This window comes from Elgaria multicarinata, chromosome 3 (assembly GCF_023053635.1).
Source record: "Elgaria multicarinata webbii isolate HBS135686 ecotype San Diego chromosome 3, rElgMul1.1.pri, whole genome shotgun sequence".
Taxonomy (NCBI): domain Eukaryota; kingdom Metazoa; phylum Chordata; class Lepidosauria; order Squamata; family Anguidae; genus Elgaria; species Elgaria multicarinata.
In genome coordinates this window covers 68,749,962-68,766,775 of record NC_086173.1, presented here as the reverse complement: position 1 = coordinate 68,766,775, position 16,814 = coordinate 68,749,962, and the positions used below count along the sequence as shown (strand labels likewise).

General features: G+C 38.7%; 1 protein-coding gene across 1 annotated transcript in view; it reads right to left on the bottom strand.

Moving 5' to 3' along the window:
* Positions 1-16,814, bottom strand: part of LOC134395376 (teneurin-2-like) — a 186,440-nt gene that overhangs the window by 78,824 nt on the left and 90,802 nt on the right. The window contains exon 2 of the mRNA XM_063121539.1: positions 6,463-6,767. Coding sequence (XP_062977609.1) covers positions 6,463-6,688 — 226 coding nt within the window. The 5' untranslated portion in view covers positions 6,689-6,767. The remainder of the gene's footprint in view (positions 1-6,462; positions 6,768-16,814) is intronic.

Sequence of the window (16,814 nt, the reverse complement as noted above, 5' to 3'; positions counted from 1 at the left end):
AGTTTACAGTCCCCAGATCATCTTTGTTGCCCTTTTCTCAACTCATTCCAATTTATCTGTATCCTTTTTAAAGTGTTTTGTCCAGAACTAGACACACCATTTGTTGTGAGATCTATTCAATGTGAGTGTACAGTAGAGTAGAACTACTTCTTCCTGTGATTTAGAAACAATACTAAAAATTCATTTTCTTTTTTCTTTTGCAACCACATCACACTACAACTGAAAGATGGTACCATCAAACCCATACTTAGGGCACAAAGCTCTGGAGATAGTTGTCAGCCTCCAATCCTCACCTCTGTGTTCCACCTACCCTGAATTTTGGTTAGATGAGCAATTTTGCTAGTTTAGCCAGGTAACTCCAGGGTAGGAGAAGAGGAGGCCACACAGTGCATAGGAAGCTGAATCAAGTGGCTTCCATGGTTTCCTCTCCCTCCCGCCCCAGGACCCCTTTTTCACTCTTGCCAAGTGCAGAGATGTAGCCGGCATGGTGAGAACAGCACTGGCTGTGAGTGTGTGTGTTGGGGGAAGTGTGGTTCCTACAAACCAAACAATTCTATGGCTGTCCAGACAGTTTCTAGTTGTCGTAGGATTGCACACTTAACTAGCTTGCTAATCAGAACATTATGGGACACTTTGCTGAAGTCAAGATATATCCTTCAAAATTTGCAGTGTTCTGAATTTTGAAATGGAGTTATCAAATAAAAAAAGTTGTACAAAATGCATATATTAAAGGAAACTGTATATTAGTGAAAATAAAATTTGAAATGCATTATATTAGGAAAATTGCTTACAAATTGTGTATTAAACAAAAATGCATATATTGAGAGAAATGTGCACAAATATGCATATGAGTTTTTATGTGAACTTAAAATAAACCCTTCAAAGTTTGGGATGGATCAAACCTAATATTGAAAAATGAGAAGAAACTGAAATTGACTTGGCCATTCCTACATTGGTAAGGAAACACCCCCCTAAGAGAAATTAGAAAGATGGGGTCAAGGTTGATTGATGAATGTGGAAACTTAGACTGCTACTTTCTGCTCAGGTGGCCCCATCCTTATATATCTAAGAGAAAACTGAAAAGGCAGGCTTTGGATTGATTGAAGAATTATGTGGGGTGGGGTGGCATTTAAAGTTCAGTTTCCAGGAACTGCTACTTTCCCTAGGTCCATACAGTAAGGATAAAACACCAATGTCATCTCTAAGTTATATCTTCCTAAATCTTCACAGCTTCTTGAGAGCAACTGGCTCCAACTGACAACCCAACTTTAGCATGGCCTGTAGAACTGCTACTAGCATCTTCCCTCAAAGCAGATCTTCTCAACTTCTGCTTTCTGTGATTTGAGGTCACCCTCTTCTACAGCCTTTTCTCTTAAGCTCTGTCAATGCCTTTTTCTCTTTCAGGTTCTAGCTGCCTCCTAGCTGCCTGACTCCAACTGCCCACTGACTCTCACAATGCGGTCCTTGGCCTTTTGTTATCTCTGGTCAGAACTTTTTAAACAGTTGCATTTGAACATCTGTCAAACTGCCACAGCTTTGGCCTATACCTAAATAGCCAATGAGTGCAGATAGAATGTTTCTTCATTGGCCTACTGCTGCCTATTTGCCCATCATTTTAAATTCCATAGTTGAATACAAAAACAAATGACCCTGAATGCAAGTCTCCTCCTAAGCCACATGGTCACTACTTAGTAACAGTAAATCTCTACTATTTCTTGGCAGATTGCCAATTGTACGCCGCATATGCAATGTTTCTTTTATCTTAGTTAGAAGTCAAATACCAAACATTTAATCTTACACAGTTAACCATCCACAGTCCATAAACCCTTTATATTATATAAAGCATTCTTCATTTTAAACTACATAAAATTTAAAATATCTTTCTCCTCAGGATTTACTGATTTCCCACACAAGGCTGTTCTTTTTCAGTTGCTATTCTTTTTCTTTATTATAAATTTTACACCATCAGATGTCAAAGATTAAAAGGTCCTCTTTTTCATTCCTATTTTCTTCTTTATCAAGTATTATTGCCTAAATTCATACTTAAAAGTATTAATAAATAACTGGTAGTATATGATAGTGAAATTTGCAGCTGAAAACAACAGAAAGTACTACTTGTTTGCAGCCTATAAAGTGAGAGTAATTTTAAGAACTATTTCAGGTTTTATTTTTCAGATTTTTTAATACCTTATTTTTCCTAATTTCTTTAATATCTTAAATTTCCTTCCTTTTAAGAAAAGATGTTCTATAAAGTGATGCAGTTTTTACAATTGCAGGCTCACTATTCAAGTGTAAATAGATGCTGGGGCATGAGGATTTTTAAAGCAGAATTCAATAATGATTATTAAAATATCTCAGATTGTATAACAGCAATCATTAGCAGAACCTTTCAAAATTACACCAGGGCTATCCATTTTAAACACATGTTTATGTCTGAAAGAATAAAATCCCATCAAAACACCCAATCAAGTTTGGAATTAATTTGCATATGTAAATTCTTCTATGTCTGCAGCTGAAAAATGTAAGTACTTGCTTCATTGTTGACTACACATTGTTCAAGGGGCTACAGGTGGAAGGAGGTAAGGGTGAAAAATCACCTCTTTCTTTTCTCCAGTGGGAGTATCCCATGAGCAGAGTTCCGTTCACAGAAACTCCGGATCCAGCTCCGGTTATGCACATGTGTGTGTGTATGCATGTGTAAAGAGTAAATCTTTTGAAACTGACATTGGTATCTTTATAATGAAAATTTGACTGACTGCATTATATTCACTATTGATTTCACTTTGGGGGAATCTCATGTACTGATCTCTCTAAACCTTCTCTTCTGAACTCTATGTCTTATCCAGTAACATATGAATAGATATGCCTTTGACTCATATTGCCTCTTAGGAGCAGGGACTTGGATACTCTAAAACATGCCTTTGTAGCTTTTATATTATATTACTACAACATGCTCTACATGGGGCTGTCTTTGAAGAGGGTTCAGAAATTGATTGCCATATTGTAGAATAGCTGCAGACTGTTAAGTGAATCTGATTGCAGAATGTACATAATAATAATAATTATTAAAAGGATTGCATTTAGTTTCTTGACACAATTCAAAGTGTTGTTTAAATCTTTGTTACACTAAATGTTCTGAGACCAGGGTTAAGGACTACCTGCTTCCGGAAGCTTTAATATTATCAGAAGGCCATGCTTAAAATGCTCCTGCCCTTCATAGTTAGTTGAGAATAAGGTCTGAAATAGTGGTGCCCCTCTCTGTGAAATCTCACATTCCTATGATGTTTTGGAATGCTGGTGTGATGATCCAAAGAGACAGAGAGATACAATTCAGCTCCCATCCCCATTAGCTACTTGGAATTAAACACAAGTGGACTGGATAAGAACTGGTGTGGAAAAGCAGAGGCATGTGCCAAGCAGGAGAAGCAACTTCAGCTTTCAAAACACCAGATAAAGTACAAGAGAAAAGAAAAAAGGAGGACTTATAAGACAGAAAAAGGTTGCAAGAGAGGAGATGTAGCACAGAAAGCATCTGAGAAGACAGACAGACTCTGGTAACGATTAGATGGTGTGTTAGAAAGAGGAATAGTCCTCCCTATGATGAGCTGGGCTCCTAGATCCAAGAACAGAGACCTGATGTGGTTCCAAGTAGGGATGTCAGAAGAAACTGATTTGGTGATGGAGCTCAGCATGTTTTAGCCAGCTCGGCCCTCCAGAGGCCAGCTTGCAGATCCCTTAGCTGACTTGACTCAGCATGCAATGAGTTGGGCAAGCTTCTGGTTTCTCGCTTTTTGTTTCTTTGTGCAAATCCCATAAATAGTGCAATTTGTACAAAATTGCAGGCGTACATGGTCCTTTATGCCTAAATTTATGTAAATTGCACTATTTATGGCTGCAATTTTGCACAAATCCTGATTTCTGTAAATATTCTCAGTTGTGAGTTTACACAAATCATGGCTTGTGTACAAAAAAACCCAACAACACATGGGCTGTCACCAGGTGGCTTGCTCCACATGCATGCCAGGGTCAAGCAACTACCAGGAGTCTGGTGAGCAGAGCACAAACAGGATGTGGGGGACTTCACCCATCCGTAATTCCAAGCCATGTCCTCTGAAGTAACAAAAGGCTGAGAATACTCTGAGGAGTTGGGATCTCCTTGAGAACCCCACAACTCCTAAACACTTTATATTTTGTTTAGATGTTAAATAACATTGATAGTAACTCCTTTTAGAACCTACACACCAGTTCTTTGGGAATGAAGTGACCTCCCTAATGACCATGCAATGCACCCAATTGGACAAAAAACAAAACAAACAAAAAGCATGGAAGCACTGGAGTACCATTCCAGCCACTCGAGTAAGACATTCTAAGTATTGTAGGGGAATGGTCTGATTCACAGTACTGAAGGCACTGGGAGGTCCAATAAGCTTACCAGGGAGTCATCTCTTGATCAAAGACAAAGAACATCACTACGACTACTAAAGCTGTATCCAACAATAACCAGAAAACAGACTTAAAATGGTTTAGGATGGAAGTGTCTTCAGGAATGCCTACAGTTTCTCTATCAACATATAGAAGAACATCTACCCAAATTTGGATGTATAGAATATCATATTTATGACAGTATATACAACATCATTTGCTTTGGGAACAAGCAGTCAAGATATTTGTAAAGAAAATATAAATGTGCAGGCACACAACCACATTTCCTGCAGTAAGTAGGCCAAAATAACAGTAATAGGGAAAATTAAAGTACATAACAATAAGGAAAAATTGGAAATATTTCAAATAGTGAGCAATCTCAAGCAGTCTTTTTATGAAAGGAAAGAAAGTTTGAGAAATGTTTCAAAAATCAAAGTGATCCAGAAGCAAATTTCTAGTTAAGTTATGAAGCTATGCAAACATGGGAGAATGTATACACCTCAATAGCAACATTTTTTTATTTGAAGCACAGCTACAAATGATACATTATAAGAACCATTGAGATTAAGTGGATAGAGTGTTGTACCTGAATGGGAAATCCAGGTTCAAATACCTATTCAGCTATAAAGCCAAGTCACTGTCTTTCAATTTAAACAATCTCACAGCAATATTATGAGGCTAAATCCATTTGAGTTCCTTAGAGGAATAGCAGTTCTTAAATCTACTGAATAAAAATAGTTCATAGTTCCAAAGAACTTCTAATAACTTGGAAAGAAACAACATAGATCTCATAAGGAATCCCATTAATAAGATCTTTTATTATCTAATATGAAGCAAACACACAAATTCAGTTAGGCATCAAGTACATTTACAAAGCTATAAAAGGCTAACATTAAAAGCTATATTGAATAAATATTCATTCAGGAGATGGAATCTCATACGCCTGTGGGATCCATTTTGTTGGGAAGGCAACCTTTCAAGAAATCCATTATCTGAGATTCATTCTGAGCTAGAAAAACACTAGATATAACTTCCTTGGGATCAGTCTTACAAGGGGATTAGACGATTTAATAGAATTCCATATTACTAGTGAATATTTGAGAAGCTCAGTGCTATGATGCACACAACCACATCTCCTGCATTATTACTGCAACTATCCTGTGATAGCCAGATCATTTGAAACTATTCATGTCACAAATCAGAGCTGTGTTTAATTTGAATAATTCAAAAACTGAAAGGTTAAGACACGGAATGAATTCTCACTTAATGGAATGTAGAGGGAAACGTAAGTAAAGTAGATAAAACTGTGAAGTTACTTTTCTCAAGAGTTTTCAAATGCTGCATTCTGTTAAAATGTAGCATTTTTTCCATCGAATGGAAGTTTATACATTCATGTGAAGGGAATTTATGTTAATCACAAATTTAATATGGGGTTTTGCATCTCTGTAAGGCACTAACAAATTACCATCAAACATGAAAGTAATTAGATGAGTCTCCTCCCTCTGTCTTCTATGAAATTAAAAGTAAGGCAACAAAATGATGTCAGAGAAAAGTGTACAGTCTCCACACTTCAATTCACTTCAGTAAGAAATAGAGGAGAAATTGCAAAGTACCTCATAGGTGATTATTATCATAAGCTAATCACAATGTTTTACTCATCTTAGCAGTACAGCTAGTCGCACAAAGATATAAGCAGTAAAAATCTCTATCATACCTATAATGAAGCTTGGTGACATAATATAGGGTTATAATATTTGGGCATAGTCGGAAATATGACAGTATGACAGCTGGTTAACACTAAAAATTATTAATACCATTGTGTTCAAAAAGGGACCCCAAAAAGCATTTCTGAATAAATATACCTAAAGCTGATATATTCACAACTTGGCATCACAGTAGAGACTTATTTTGTACTTGTACACCAAATCACAACTAAATACACCTCCCCCTTCAAAAAACACAGAATAGTTACAGGAACGCTTAAAAGTATGGCTGTAACAGATATTTTTGAGGCAAAAATATTGGAGTCTTAGAACATACCTTGTCTTGGAAACTCATCAGATTCTCTGTGAACTAGGTCAGTAACTCGATTTCCGTAGTGCATTCTAGTGTCATGATCATAAGCCTTCAGTGTCTCACTTGAACTATAGGACTTCTGAGTAGGCACTCTGCAGTCCTCACTGTCCAGTGAAGAACTTGTATAGCGACATTCCTTCCCACACCTGCCTCTTGTCAAAGAGCGGTGCCTGCGGTCTTTTATATCCATAATTCTGAGTCAGGGAGAAAATTAACTTTCCCCCCCAACAGATGTGAAGCTTTAAGGCTGAGACTTGTCACTTTACCACCTACAAAACATAAAAATATGGGTAAAGGTGAGATTTTTTTGTTTTTTAGATTTCACTTTTTTCACTTAGGCCACAGCTAGCCCTAAGGTTTATCCCTAGATCATCCAGGGGTCAAACCTGTTCATCTAGGTGACACACAGGGGATCCAGTGCTCAGGCAGGGGAGAACCCTGGATGATCCCAGGATAAACCTTAGTTCTAGCTGTGGCCCTAGAAAAACAAACTGAGAAAAGCACAACTAAGGATTTCAATTCATAAGTTCCTTTAAAAAGTACATGGGTAATTGACCATAATGGAAACAAATGAAAGGGAATTAATTTAACTGCTTGATTATATTTTATTAAAACAATGTTTTCATTAAAGAATTTAAAAATTGATGATAAAACAAACTACTGTAATCTTTCCATGTATACATGCCCAGTGATAACAACATGACAATCCTTTGACACTGTGATATTAGCTCATGTTCTGCAACAGCATGAAGAAAAAACAGATTGAAAACAGCTTTAATTGATTCATTTTGGTTGCAGGAGAGTCTGAAATACAGAGCATTACATAAAATGGACAGATGAGATTGAAACACACAATATTTTAGTAAATCACCAAAGCTTCTATAGTATGCCAACTTCTCCTTAATTTCCCTTCTATAATTTTTTGTCTTGCTCAATTACCTTACTGCACCTCCACCAATTTAACTGTCCAAACAGCTTGAATAAGCACTAAGTCTGTTAACTAACTTAAATAGCTGTCAGTACACTGTAAAACAGACACAACAGATATGCATGATGATGGTTAAACCCTGGTAAGACTTTTCTGATGTTTTACTCTCATAGAGCTAGTAACAATATTGAGCTGATTAAATTTCTAAGTTATAGTTTCATACTATGTTGCTGCTTCAGTTACAGCAGTATAATGGATGTTTGTGATAAATATAGTAATCGGTTACTTTGGAAAAGGCATATCAGTCCTGTACAGAAGCTTAAACCGGGGGTGACACATGGTAATCTAGGGTGGAAAATTACTTCACAGGATATTTTTTATAGCTGTGTCATGATCAGACTAAAATGTTCTAGGAAACAGGCACCACTACCAAGTCAGAGAAAGTTACTTCCACAATACTTCAGGTCCAGCCAGAAATTGTATTTGGAGTATTCGGACATGGCTCAGGAAAACCAGGATATCAGGTACTCAAGAGGTTGTTGTTGATGACAATTTGTTTATTTATTTAAATACATTAAAATGCATTGTAATATACACTAAAATAAATATATATGTTTAAATATTTATATTAACCATTGACAGAAACATTAAACCCAATACAACAGGGTTGGTAATAGCCACTTCTTGCCACCGAAGGATAATGATGAGTCCAGCAACATCTCCAAACTACTTACCCTATTCTTTCTGAGGAAGTGCTGTCTATAAAAGGCAGACTCCCCAATTCCTGTACCTGGGAGCTACCCACCCATAGCATCTCTGTCTTGTGAGGATTCGATCTCAGTTGTTGTCCTTCATCCAACTCATCACTGGATCCAAGCACTGGTTTAGAACATGCACATCCTCTGCTTATTCAGATGTTACAGAGAAACAGAGCTGGGAATCATCAGCATACTAATTATACTTCTCCTCAAATCTCATAATGACCACCCCCAGTGGCTTCTTATAGCTCTTAAATAGCATGGGGGCCAAGATGATATTGTTCGGTACCCTGCAGCATAATTGCCAGGGAGCCAAGGCGCAGTCCCCCAATGCTACCTTCTGGAACTGTCCCTGCAAAAACTTGTGGGGACAATCTAAAAGATTACTGTGGTCAACGATATCAAAAGTTGCTGAATCAACAGAGATGCACTCCCTCAGTTTCTCTCCTGCAAGAAATCATCCACCACAGTGACCAAAGTAAATTCTGTCCCTAAACCAGGCTTGAACCCAGACTAAAATGGTTTGATATACCAGTGTCCTCCTGCAATTGTACAGCCACCATAATGTGCTGCCCCTTTCTATTTCACCTACTCAGGAATTCTTTCTGACTAAGACTGAAGAAGTGATCTAGATAACCCAATCTTAAACACATTGGAATTCTTTTACTACAGCATCTAGCTTCAGAGAAAGCTAGATGCATATGGTGTGAACTTGACTTACATATTGGTAATGTCTTCTCCCCCAGTAACAGACAAGGAATGGATCTGTAGGAAAACACTAGGTCTGTACTATCCAATCTGTGCTAACAGGACTGTATTGGATATTTTCTAGTGTGGAATATGCTAGACAATGTGGAGCAGACCAAAAGGAAAATAGTCCTTTAATAAATCAGTGTGAGTTATAATAACAATAAATTCAACCTCAGACAATAATCATCTGCCTAAATATCCAATGGTAATAATCACCTATGAGGTACTTTACCAGTACCCCATGAGTGCCCTAAACCTCTTGTTTGGAGGGTCTCCTAACTCTCCAGATCAAATTTTAGAGGGTATATGGTGGGCTGCAGAGAGGAAGAGGAATCACCCCTTTCTTGTTCTGCTCTTGAAAACAATTCATTAGTAGAATAACTTAATTGTATTCCACCCATTTGTGCCACCTAAGCTCTGCAACATCATCATTATGAGACCTAGGGCATGGCTATACCAGGGGGGTGGAGGGGGATGATCTCGAAATATGATGATTGTGAGATCCTTCCCCTCAGTCTACACACGGCGTGCAACATCCCGGGAAGATGGAGGATGTTGTGCCGCCATTTTTAAACAACAACAACAACAACAACAACACATACAGCATACAAGCACTCTAGCAAAAAAAGTGAGTTAAAAAAAAAAAATAGCCCGATGGGCATGGACCGCTTGAAGAGCTCCATGCCCTGTGCCTGCTTCCTGGCTCCTCATGGTTACTCACAAGGAGCCGGGAAGAAACCAGGACAGCTGCCCACACATCCTGTGGTCTCGAGATAATACCTAGACCGCAGGAAAAACCATGATAAAACCTGTCCCGGCTATCCTGGCGAAAGGGAGGGATCATTCCTCCCTGCCCCGAGATCCACTGTGTGTCACGTAGATGCACAGGGATGATCCCGGGGCAATCCCCGGGATATCACTTTGTCTAGACATGCCCCTATTAGACATAGTTGGCTTTATATATCAATTCAATTAATATATAAATGATAAGCCCACAGTTGGATGGCAGACACAATGTCAAAATGTGTACCCATCACACACAAGACAGTATCCTTCTGGCTACCAGGATTATAGGAACCATGAGGCATTTTTGTTCTTTTTAATCTTCAATGTATCATTCTGGAATTTTTTTTTAGGTAAACAGGAGAACCAGCTGTTTGAAGACGCCTACATGTATAGTACAATCTGTGAATTCTTAAAATCATAGCAAGTTTATTTTTATAAAATATGAGAAATAGTGATACATTCAGGAGAAAAGAACAGAGAACAGTAGAAAACCAAATAACCATAATTTTCTAACCTCCCCCACCCCAAGAACAAGATATATGAAACCTTCTTCCATTAAATAAAGGTTTATATTCTGCCACATTATAGTTGTGAAAACTACCAACCTGCAAAAATTAGGCAAATTCATATGCATGAGTAGAACATTGCGCACATGGGCAGGGCACTTTTAATATTCAAGATGTGTTGACAATACTAGATATTTTGCTTCAGTCTTTGAAGCTTAAATACAATGCTGCTGCTATGTATGTATAAGATATTGGGATTTATTTATTTATTAGCTGAGTCATAGGGAGTACCTGTGCCATCTCCATAAGACCATCTGAAATTGGAAAGCTGAAATTGATAAACTAAAAATGTACATTAAAATATTCATATGTATCAATTAAGCTAGCCCAAGGATATTTCTTGCCGAGATGAATTATAATTTTGCCACACCCACAATTCAGTATACTAAGTACAACTGCCCTACATCAAATGAGCAAGAAATAACCAAGTATGCTCATTTTCATTTTAAATACCTATCACTTTTTTAAAACTTCCTTTTTGTTTCACACTATGTGTGGTCAGTGGTGATCAGTACAGTTTTTATCATATTAAAATGTAATCTACTACATGGGTTTCCATATATGGTTGTTGCAGTTATGCCTAAAGCAGTGTGCAATCCCCCCTACCACATTCATTTGTTTCCTATGATGGTGGCGGGAACTTTTGTGGGGTGCAAACATTATACAACTTTCAGATGGGCTGGGTACTTAGTAGTAGATAAGGGCCGGATCTACACTACTGCTTTAAAGCACTTTATAACAGTTTTGACAACTGTATATGGAGTGTGTCCTGGGCCCCAACAGTTGTCAAAACTGTTATAAAGTGCTTTCAAGCACTTTCAAGCAGTAGTATAGATCATGCCAAGGTGTTGAAAAAATTTCTTTTCTTTTTTAACATTGTAAAACATGCTAGGCTTGACGAATCCAAGGCTGGAGTTAAAATTGCAGGAAGAAACATTAACAATCTCAGATATGCAGACGACACCACTTTGATGGCTGAAAGCGAGGAAGAGCTGAGGAGCCTTATGACGAAGGTGAAAGAAGAAAGTGCAAAAGCTGGGTTGCAGTTAAACCTCAAAAAAACCAAGATTATGGCAACCAGCTTGATTGGTAACTGGCAAATACAGGGAGAAAACGTGGAGGCAGTGACAGACTTTGTATTTCTGGGCGCAAAGATTACTGCAGACGCTGACTGCAGCCAGGAAATCAGAAGGCGTTTACTTCTTGGGAGGAGAGCAATGACAAATCTTGATAAAATAGTTAAGAGCAGAGACACCACACTGACAACAAAGGTCCGCATAGTTAAAGCAATGGTATTCCCCATAGTAACCTATAGCTGTGAGAGCTGGACCATAAGGAAAGCTGAGCAAAGGAAGATAGATGCTTTTGAACTGTGGTGTTGGAGGAAAATTCTGAGAGTGCCTTGGACTACAAGAAGATCAAACCAGTCCATACTCCAGGAAATAAAGCCAGACTGCTCACTTGGGGGAATGGTATTAAAGGCAAAACTGAAGTACTTTGGACACATAATGAGAAGACAGGATACCCTGGAGAAGAGGCTGATGCTAGGGAAAGTGGAAGGCAAAAGGAAGAGGGTCTGACCAAGGGCAAGATGGATGGATGATATTCTGGAGGTGACAGACTTGACCTTGGGGGAGCTAGGGGTGGCAACGGCCGACAGAAAGCTCTGGTGTGGGCTGGTCCATGAAGTCACGAAGAGTCGGAAGCGACTGAACAAATAAACAACAAAAGTATAGGGTGTTTTGCATCTTTCACCTTCCCCAACCCCCCAGGAATGCCATCACATAGCATCATCCTCAGAGGCATACACCTCTCTCTTTCAAAGCACATTGCAGCTGGACCACTAACTGCAGTGAAGCTACTGTTTGCAGTGGCAGCTTGGCATTTTTAAAATCTGGGCAGGGGTACCCTTTGTCCACCTTATCTAACTGTAAGTAGGCTAAGTACACATCCCATCCAAACATTTTGCAACTTCTCCCTGCAACTTTAGGAGTGGTTTCACACTCTCTAATTCCCTAATGAATCTAATAAAAAAGGTGTATGTGTGTCTGAACTCAGTCCTACTTTTGCCACTAAGAAAGTAAATACAGTTACTTTCCCTGCTGTTAACCTATTATGCAAGCTGAAGAGATATTTTCTGTTGACTGAATGAATGGTAAAACCATTTTAAAAAGAGGCCAAGTATTTGTCTTGCTTTCTTAGAAACATATATTACAATATAACTATAAGCAGTTACAACTTACAACAAGAAAGAAACAAGAAAATAAAGTAGCATTATAATTAATTACAACCAGGGAAAGCTGATGTAAACAAGTACGTTTTCACAAGGTATCTAAAACCTACATTTTTAAAGTACAGGCTTGATCTGACTTTTTGGTATTTATTATGCTATATACAAAACACTTCCTGAGCATTTGAAGCTTATGTGTTACAGTGTTTTTCTGGCTAAATGTATGGAAAAAGCAATAAAATTAAAGGAAAATTGGACATTCATCAAAGTTTTCCATTTTTGCTAAACTAGGACTACTTTCCTCTTCCATAAAAAGAATAATTATCTATTGCTACAGTGTTGTTAAGGTAGATAAAATAATTTATCATTGCATAATTAACACAATATTGTTAAGCATGCTTTAACAATTTTGTATAATGGATTCATATCACTAGATAATATTGAGCAACAATTCTGGAAGTAATTTTTGACCATGACTGTCTAAACTGATTGCATTTTTAGAAATCAGATACGTATAAATGATTCTGTAACTAATTAAAAACACAATTATTTCAGGTGTAGGCACATAGGTTTTACCTATATGTGTTTATTCAGTTTTTTTAATCCTTTCCTGTGGTGCCCAATACACTGTAATTCCACGGAATAGCATCTGCAGTGTGCTGTTGTGCTGAATATCATAAGACTGACTTCCACCATATGCAGTTATCTATCTATTGCTGCATACATCATGGTGGCATTGGTAGTTCACCTTGACAAAGTGTAGGCCACTATCAAGATCATGGCAAATCATCAATCGTGCGGAGCATTATTTATGTGAACAGAAGCCCGCTTCCTGCCCAGCCAGAACGGCTTGGGCAGGGGGGCGGCTTTTGCGGGTGGGAAGGAGTGGAGGAGAGACACCCCATGTGTAAGGTGTATGTGACATGTGGCCGGGGCAGAGCCTACAATGGCTAGCCCCACTGTAGCTCGGCCTCTTTCAATTTCCATCTCTCACCCCTCCCTCCCTTTAACTAATATGGGATTAGCTAGTTGCCCCCTTTGAAGGCGGGGCTGAGTAGAAATTTTACCTGCCACGAATCTGCAGTTGTGTACAGGTTTTTTGCCTACCTCATACTGGAATTACAATTAGCAGAGGGTGATTAAATAGTTGGATCAGATTGGCTTGACAGGAGTGTGTGGGAATTTGCATGATATTGCAATAGGGCCAGTGAGCACTCTGGCACCTTTTGGTGATTAGCATATCTAGAGGACCTGCTCCTCTGTGGTTGCACAACTCTCATGTCAGGATATGGTTTGCCTTTGGGGACCTTCCTGCCTGACCTTCGGAGCCATGCAGAACCGGGTGGGGGTGACAAAGGCAGGCCTCCTCACACTTTCAAAGTGTCACATAAGAGCTGGGTTTACCCAACTCCTGGCTTGGGAGAGGGGCTTGCCCATAATGGCAGGCTAGGTCCCTGAAGAAAGGATCTAATAGATTCCCACACTTTCATATGCAGATCCAGGGAGTGGTGAAGTTCTCTGATTTAAATAAAGAACCCCTAGTTTATCCCAATCTAAAGTGTCTGTGTCTTTATTCCATGCTTCCTTCTCCACTTGCAAACTCCATATGGCTACTGTACTCAAAGCTTCTGCAATTGCCACAATGGGAGATGCTACAAAAGTGCCACAGCCACTAATGAAACCATGGTGGTTATGTATTCAGTATGTGCCAGTTCACATGAATGCTGCCTCCAAGTGAGTGTGACCTGGCTGTGAGACCAAGGCAGTTCTGTACATTCCTTAAGAAAATGGGTACAGAGGTAGGTACACTGAAGTTTATAGCACAATAGCAGAAAGGTTATATTGTGGAACACACTAGTCTTGTTGGAAATAAAGCATTTGTGTAGGAGTCGACATAAAGTGTGAATCATAATTGTGTGCATGTATCATCGTATCTGTTGCTTCTAAGCCATGTATAGAACTCATGAACCTGTTTCACAGCAATCCCAGCTACTGGTAAGAAAATGGATTTCATTAAAAACAAAAACAAAAAACTGGGAAGGTAGGGGATCTTGGAGGTTGCCAAGACAGGTACGTTGCATACCCCTTACTTTCTGAGGTAAATGTAAATGTCCCTTTTGCACTGCTCATGATAATGGAATGATATAACTTAACCCTTTAGTTACTTTTTCCCAAACCAATTAATATAAAGAAAATCAAAGAAACAGCCAGTTAGATTAATACAATGTTTCTTTTCCACTTGAGCATTCATTTCCTTTCTATATCCAGCTACTGGCATGTCTACATCTACCACATATCCCAGGGTCATCTCTAGGTCATCCCTGTGTGTACATATGATGCACAGGGGATCCTGGGGGGCAACCCGGGATGACCAGGGACTTTCCCTGGGATATTTCCTGATACTTCTGCAGTCCTGGGACCATCCCGAGGAGTGTGGACAATGTGGCTGGGTTGTCCCTTCTTTGCTGGAAACGGGCACGGAGCTGCATGGGAGCAGTTGCAAAAGTTTTTTTTTTTTTAAAAAAACTTACTTTGTGGTGGAGTGCAATTGCGCTCTTGTCTCCATTCCATGGGGAAAAAATGGTGCCTGCAACATCTGTCCTTACTTCCCGGATGTCATGCTGCCATTTGGACCCTGGGGGAGGATCCCGGAAGCCAGAAAGCCCAGGATCCTCTTCTCCGAGTCTCAGAAAGCTGGTAGGTATAGACATGCCCAATATTTCTTCTAGTATTGGACTTTTTTTGCCCCTTACCCCACACCTGCCAGGCTTGATAAATAAAACTTTACTATAAAGCTGGATGCCAGTGGGTGGCATTGTCAGGGCTACTATAAAGGAAAACTACAGAGGAGGACATTGGAAGAAAAGCAGTGCAGGCTGGGGTGGCTGGGGTGAGAGGAGATCTCAGCTCTGGCAAATGGAAGTCCTTCCACAGCTTGTGCTGCAGCTGTTCACATCACAATTGCTCGCACTAGCCACATACTAACTGTAAGGTCAAAAGTACGGCTTGCGAAAGCAGACAATCAGAAGGAAAAAGGCATGAAGTCAAGACACATAGGAATGTATGAGAATTTTTTTTCAGTTCATATTTTATCGGGATTTACCCATTTCTCACCATCTGGACTGAATACATACTCAGATGTATATTTCTGAGCTTGCAGAGTAATTCACGGATCAAAAATAATAATTGTTCAACAGCATGTGTACTTTTAAAAAATGTGCACAAATACACTTTAATCAGTGGGAGAAGAATGTGTACATTTCAAAGATACACACAATTGATGCATACCTTTGGAAAAATAGGTATCAAAATATCATGGATTTTTATGCGAAAAGAGCAAAACAAAACTCATAATTGGACTTGAGTTGGAATGAGCTTCAAGATGGAATTCAAAGAACTTCGGTGAGTTCAGGACTATCACATCCCTAAACAGAGCATGACGCCATACTACAGTTCCCAAGATGCATTTTGTTGATGCAAATACATAACAATTCATATATACATAACATCTGAGAATAATGGAGAATAATTGGATGAGCAAATAGGGATGGATGAGTCCGCCAATTTTGCTTTCCCCTGCATTTGAAAATTTTAAATCTCAAGTTCTTTCTCTCCTGAATATGAACTTTGCAATTTTTTTGTAAATTCTTATTAAAAATGAGCTAAAACAAAATTCTCTCCCATTTGCACCAGCAAAATTCAATAGGCACAGCTATTCTCAGCAGGGTGAGAGCCATATAACTTTTAAAGATGAGGAGCCTGTCAGAAAAACAAGATGATGACCCTAATTAAGCATAACAAGGTTGAATACACAACCCTTTAAAGCCAGACACTGAAGAGCAAACCACTCAAAGCCCTGGGCCTGGATGAATGAATCTGTCAATTTTGGATTCTCCTATGTTTTTTTTTTTAAAAAAAATCATCTTATTTTTGTCCCAAATATGGAGAAATTTGCACATTTATGGTAAATTCTTATCAAAACTAAATTGGAATGAATTTTTTACACATCTCAATGAGAAAATTACAATTTCTGTTAGAGTCTAAGTTTACCTATCACTCATCCAGATACATGGTACACTGACAAAGGGGAAAATTGGGAATGTAACAAGAAATCAATTTCTTAGTTATGAAATAGAAATTTCCAGTGATTACTGGGAAAATAAATGCTTTTCAGCTTTTCACATTGTGAGTTTTTCCACAAACACTATATTGACTTCTGCTGGTAGAAGTGGATAATCTTATGATACTATAATGACCCTCTTCAGACAACACGCTAAGCCATGGTGGTTAAGCATTTG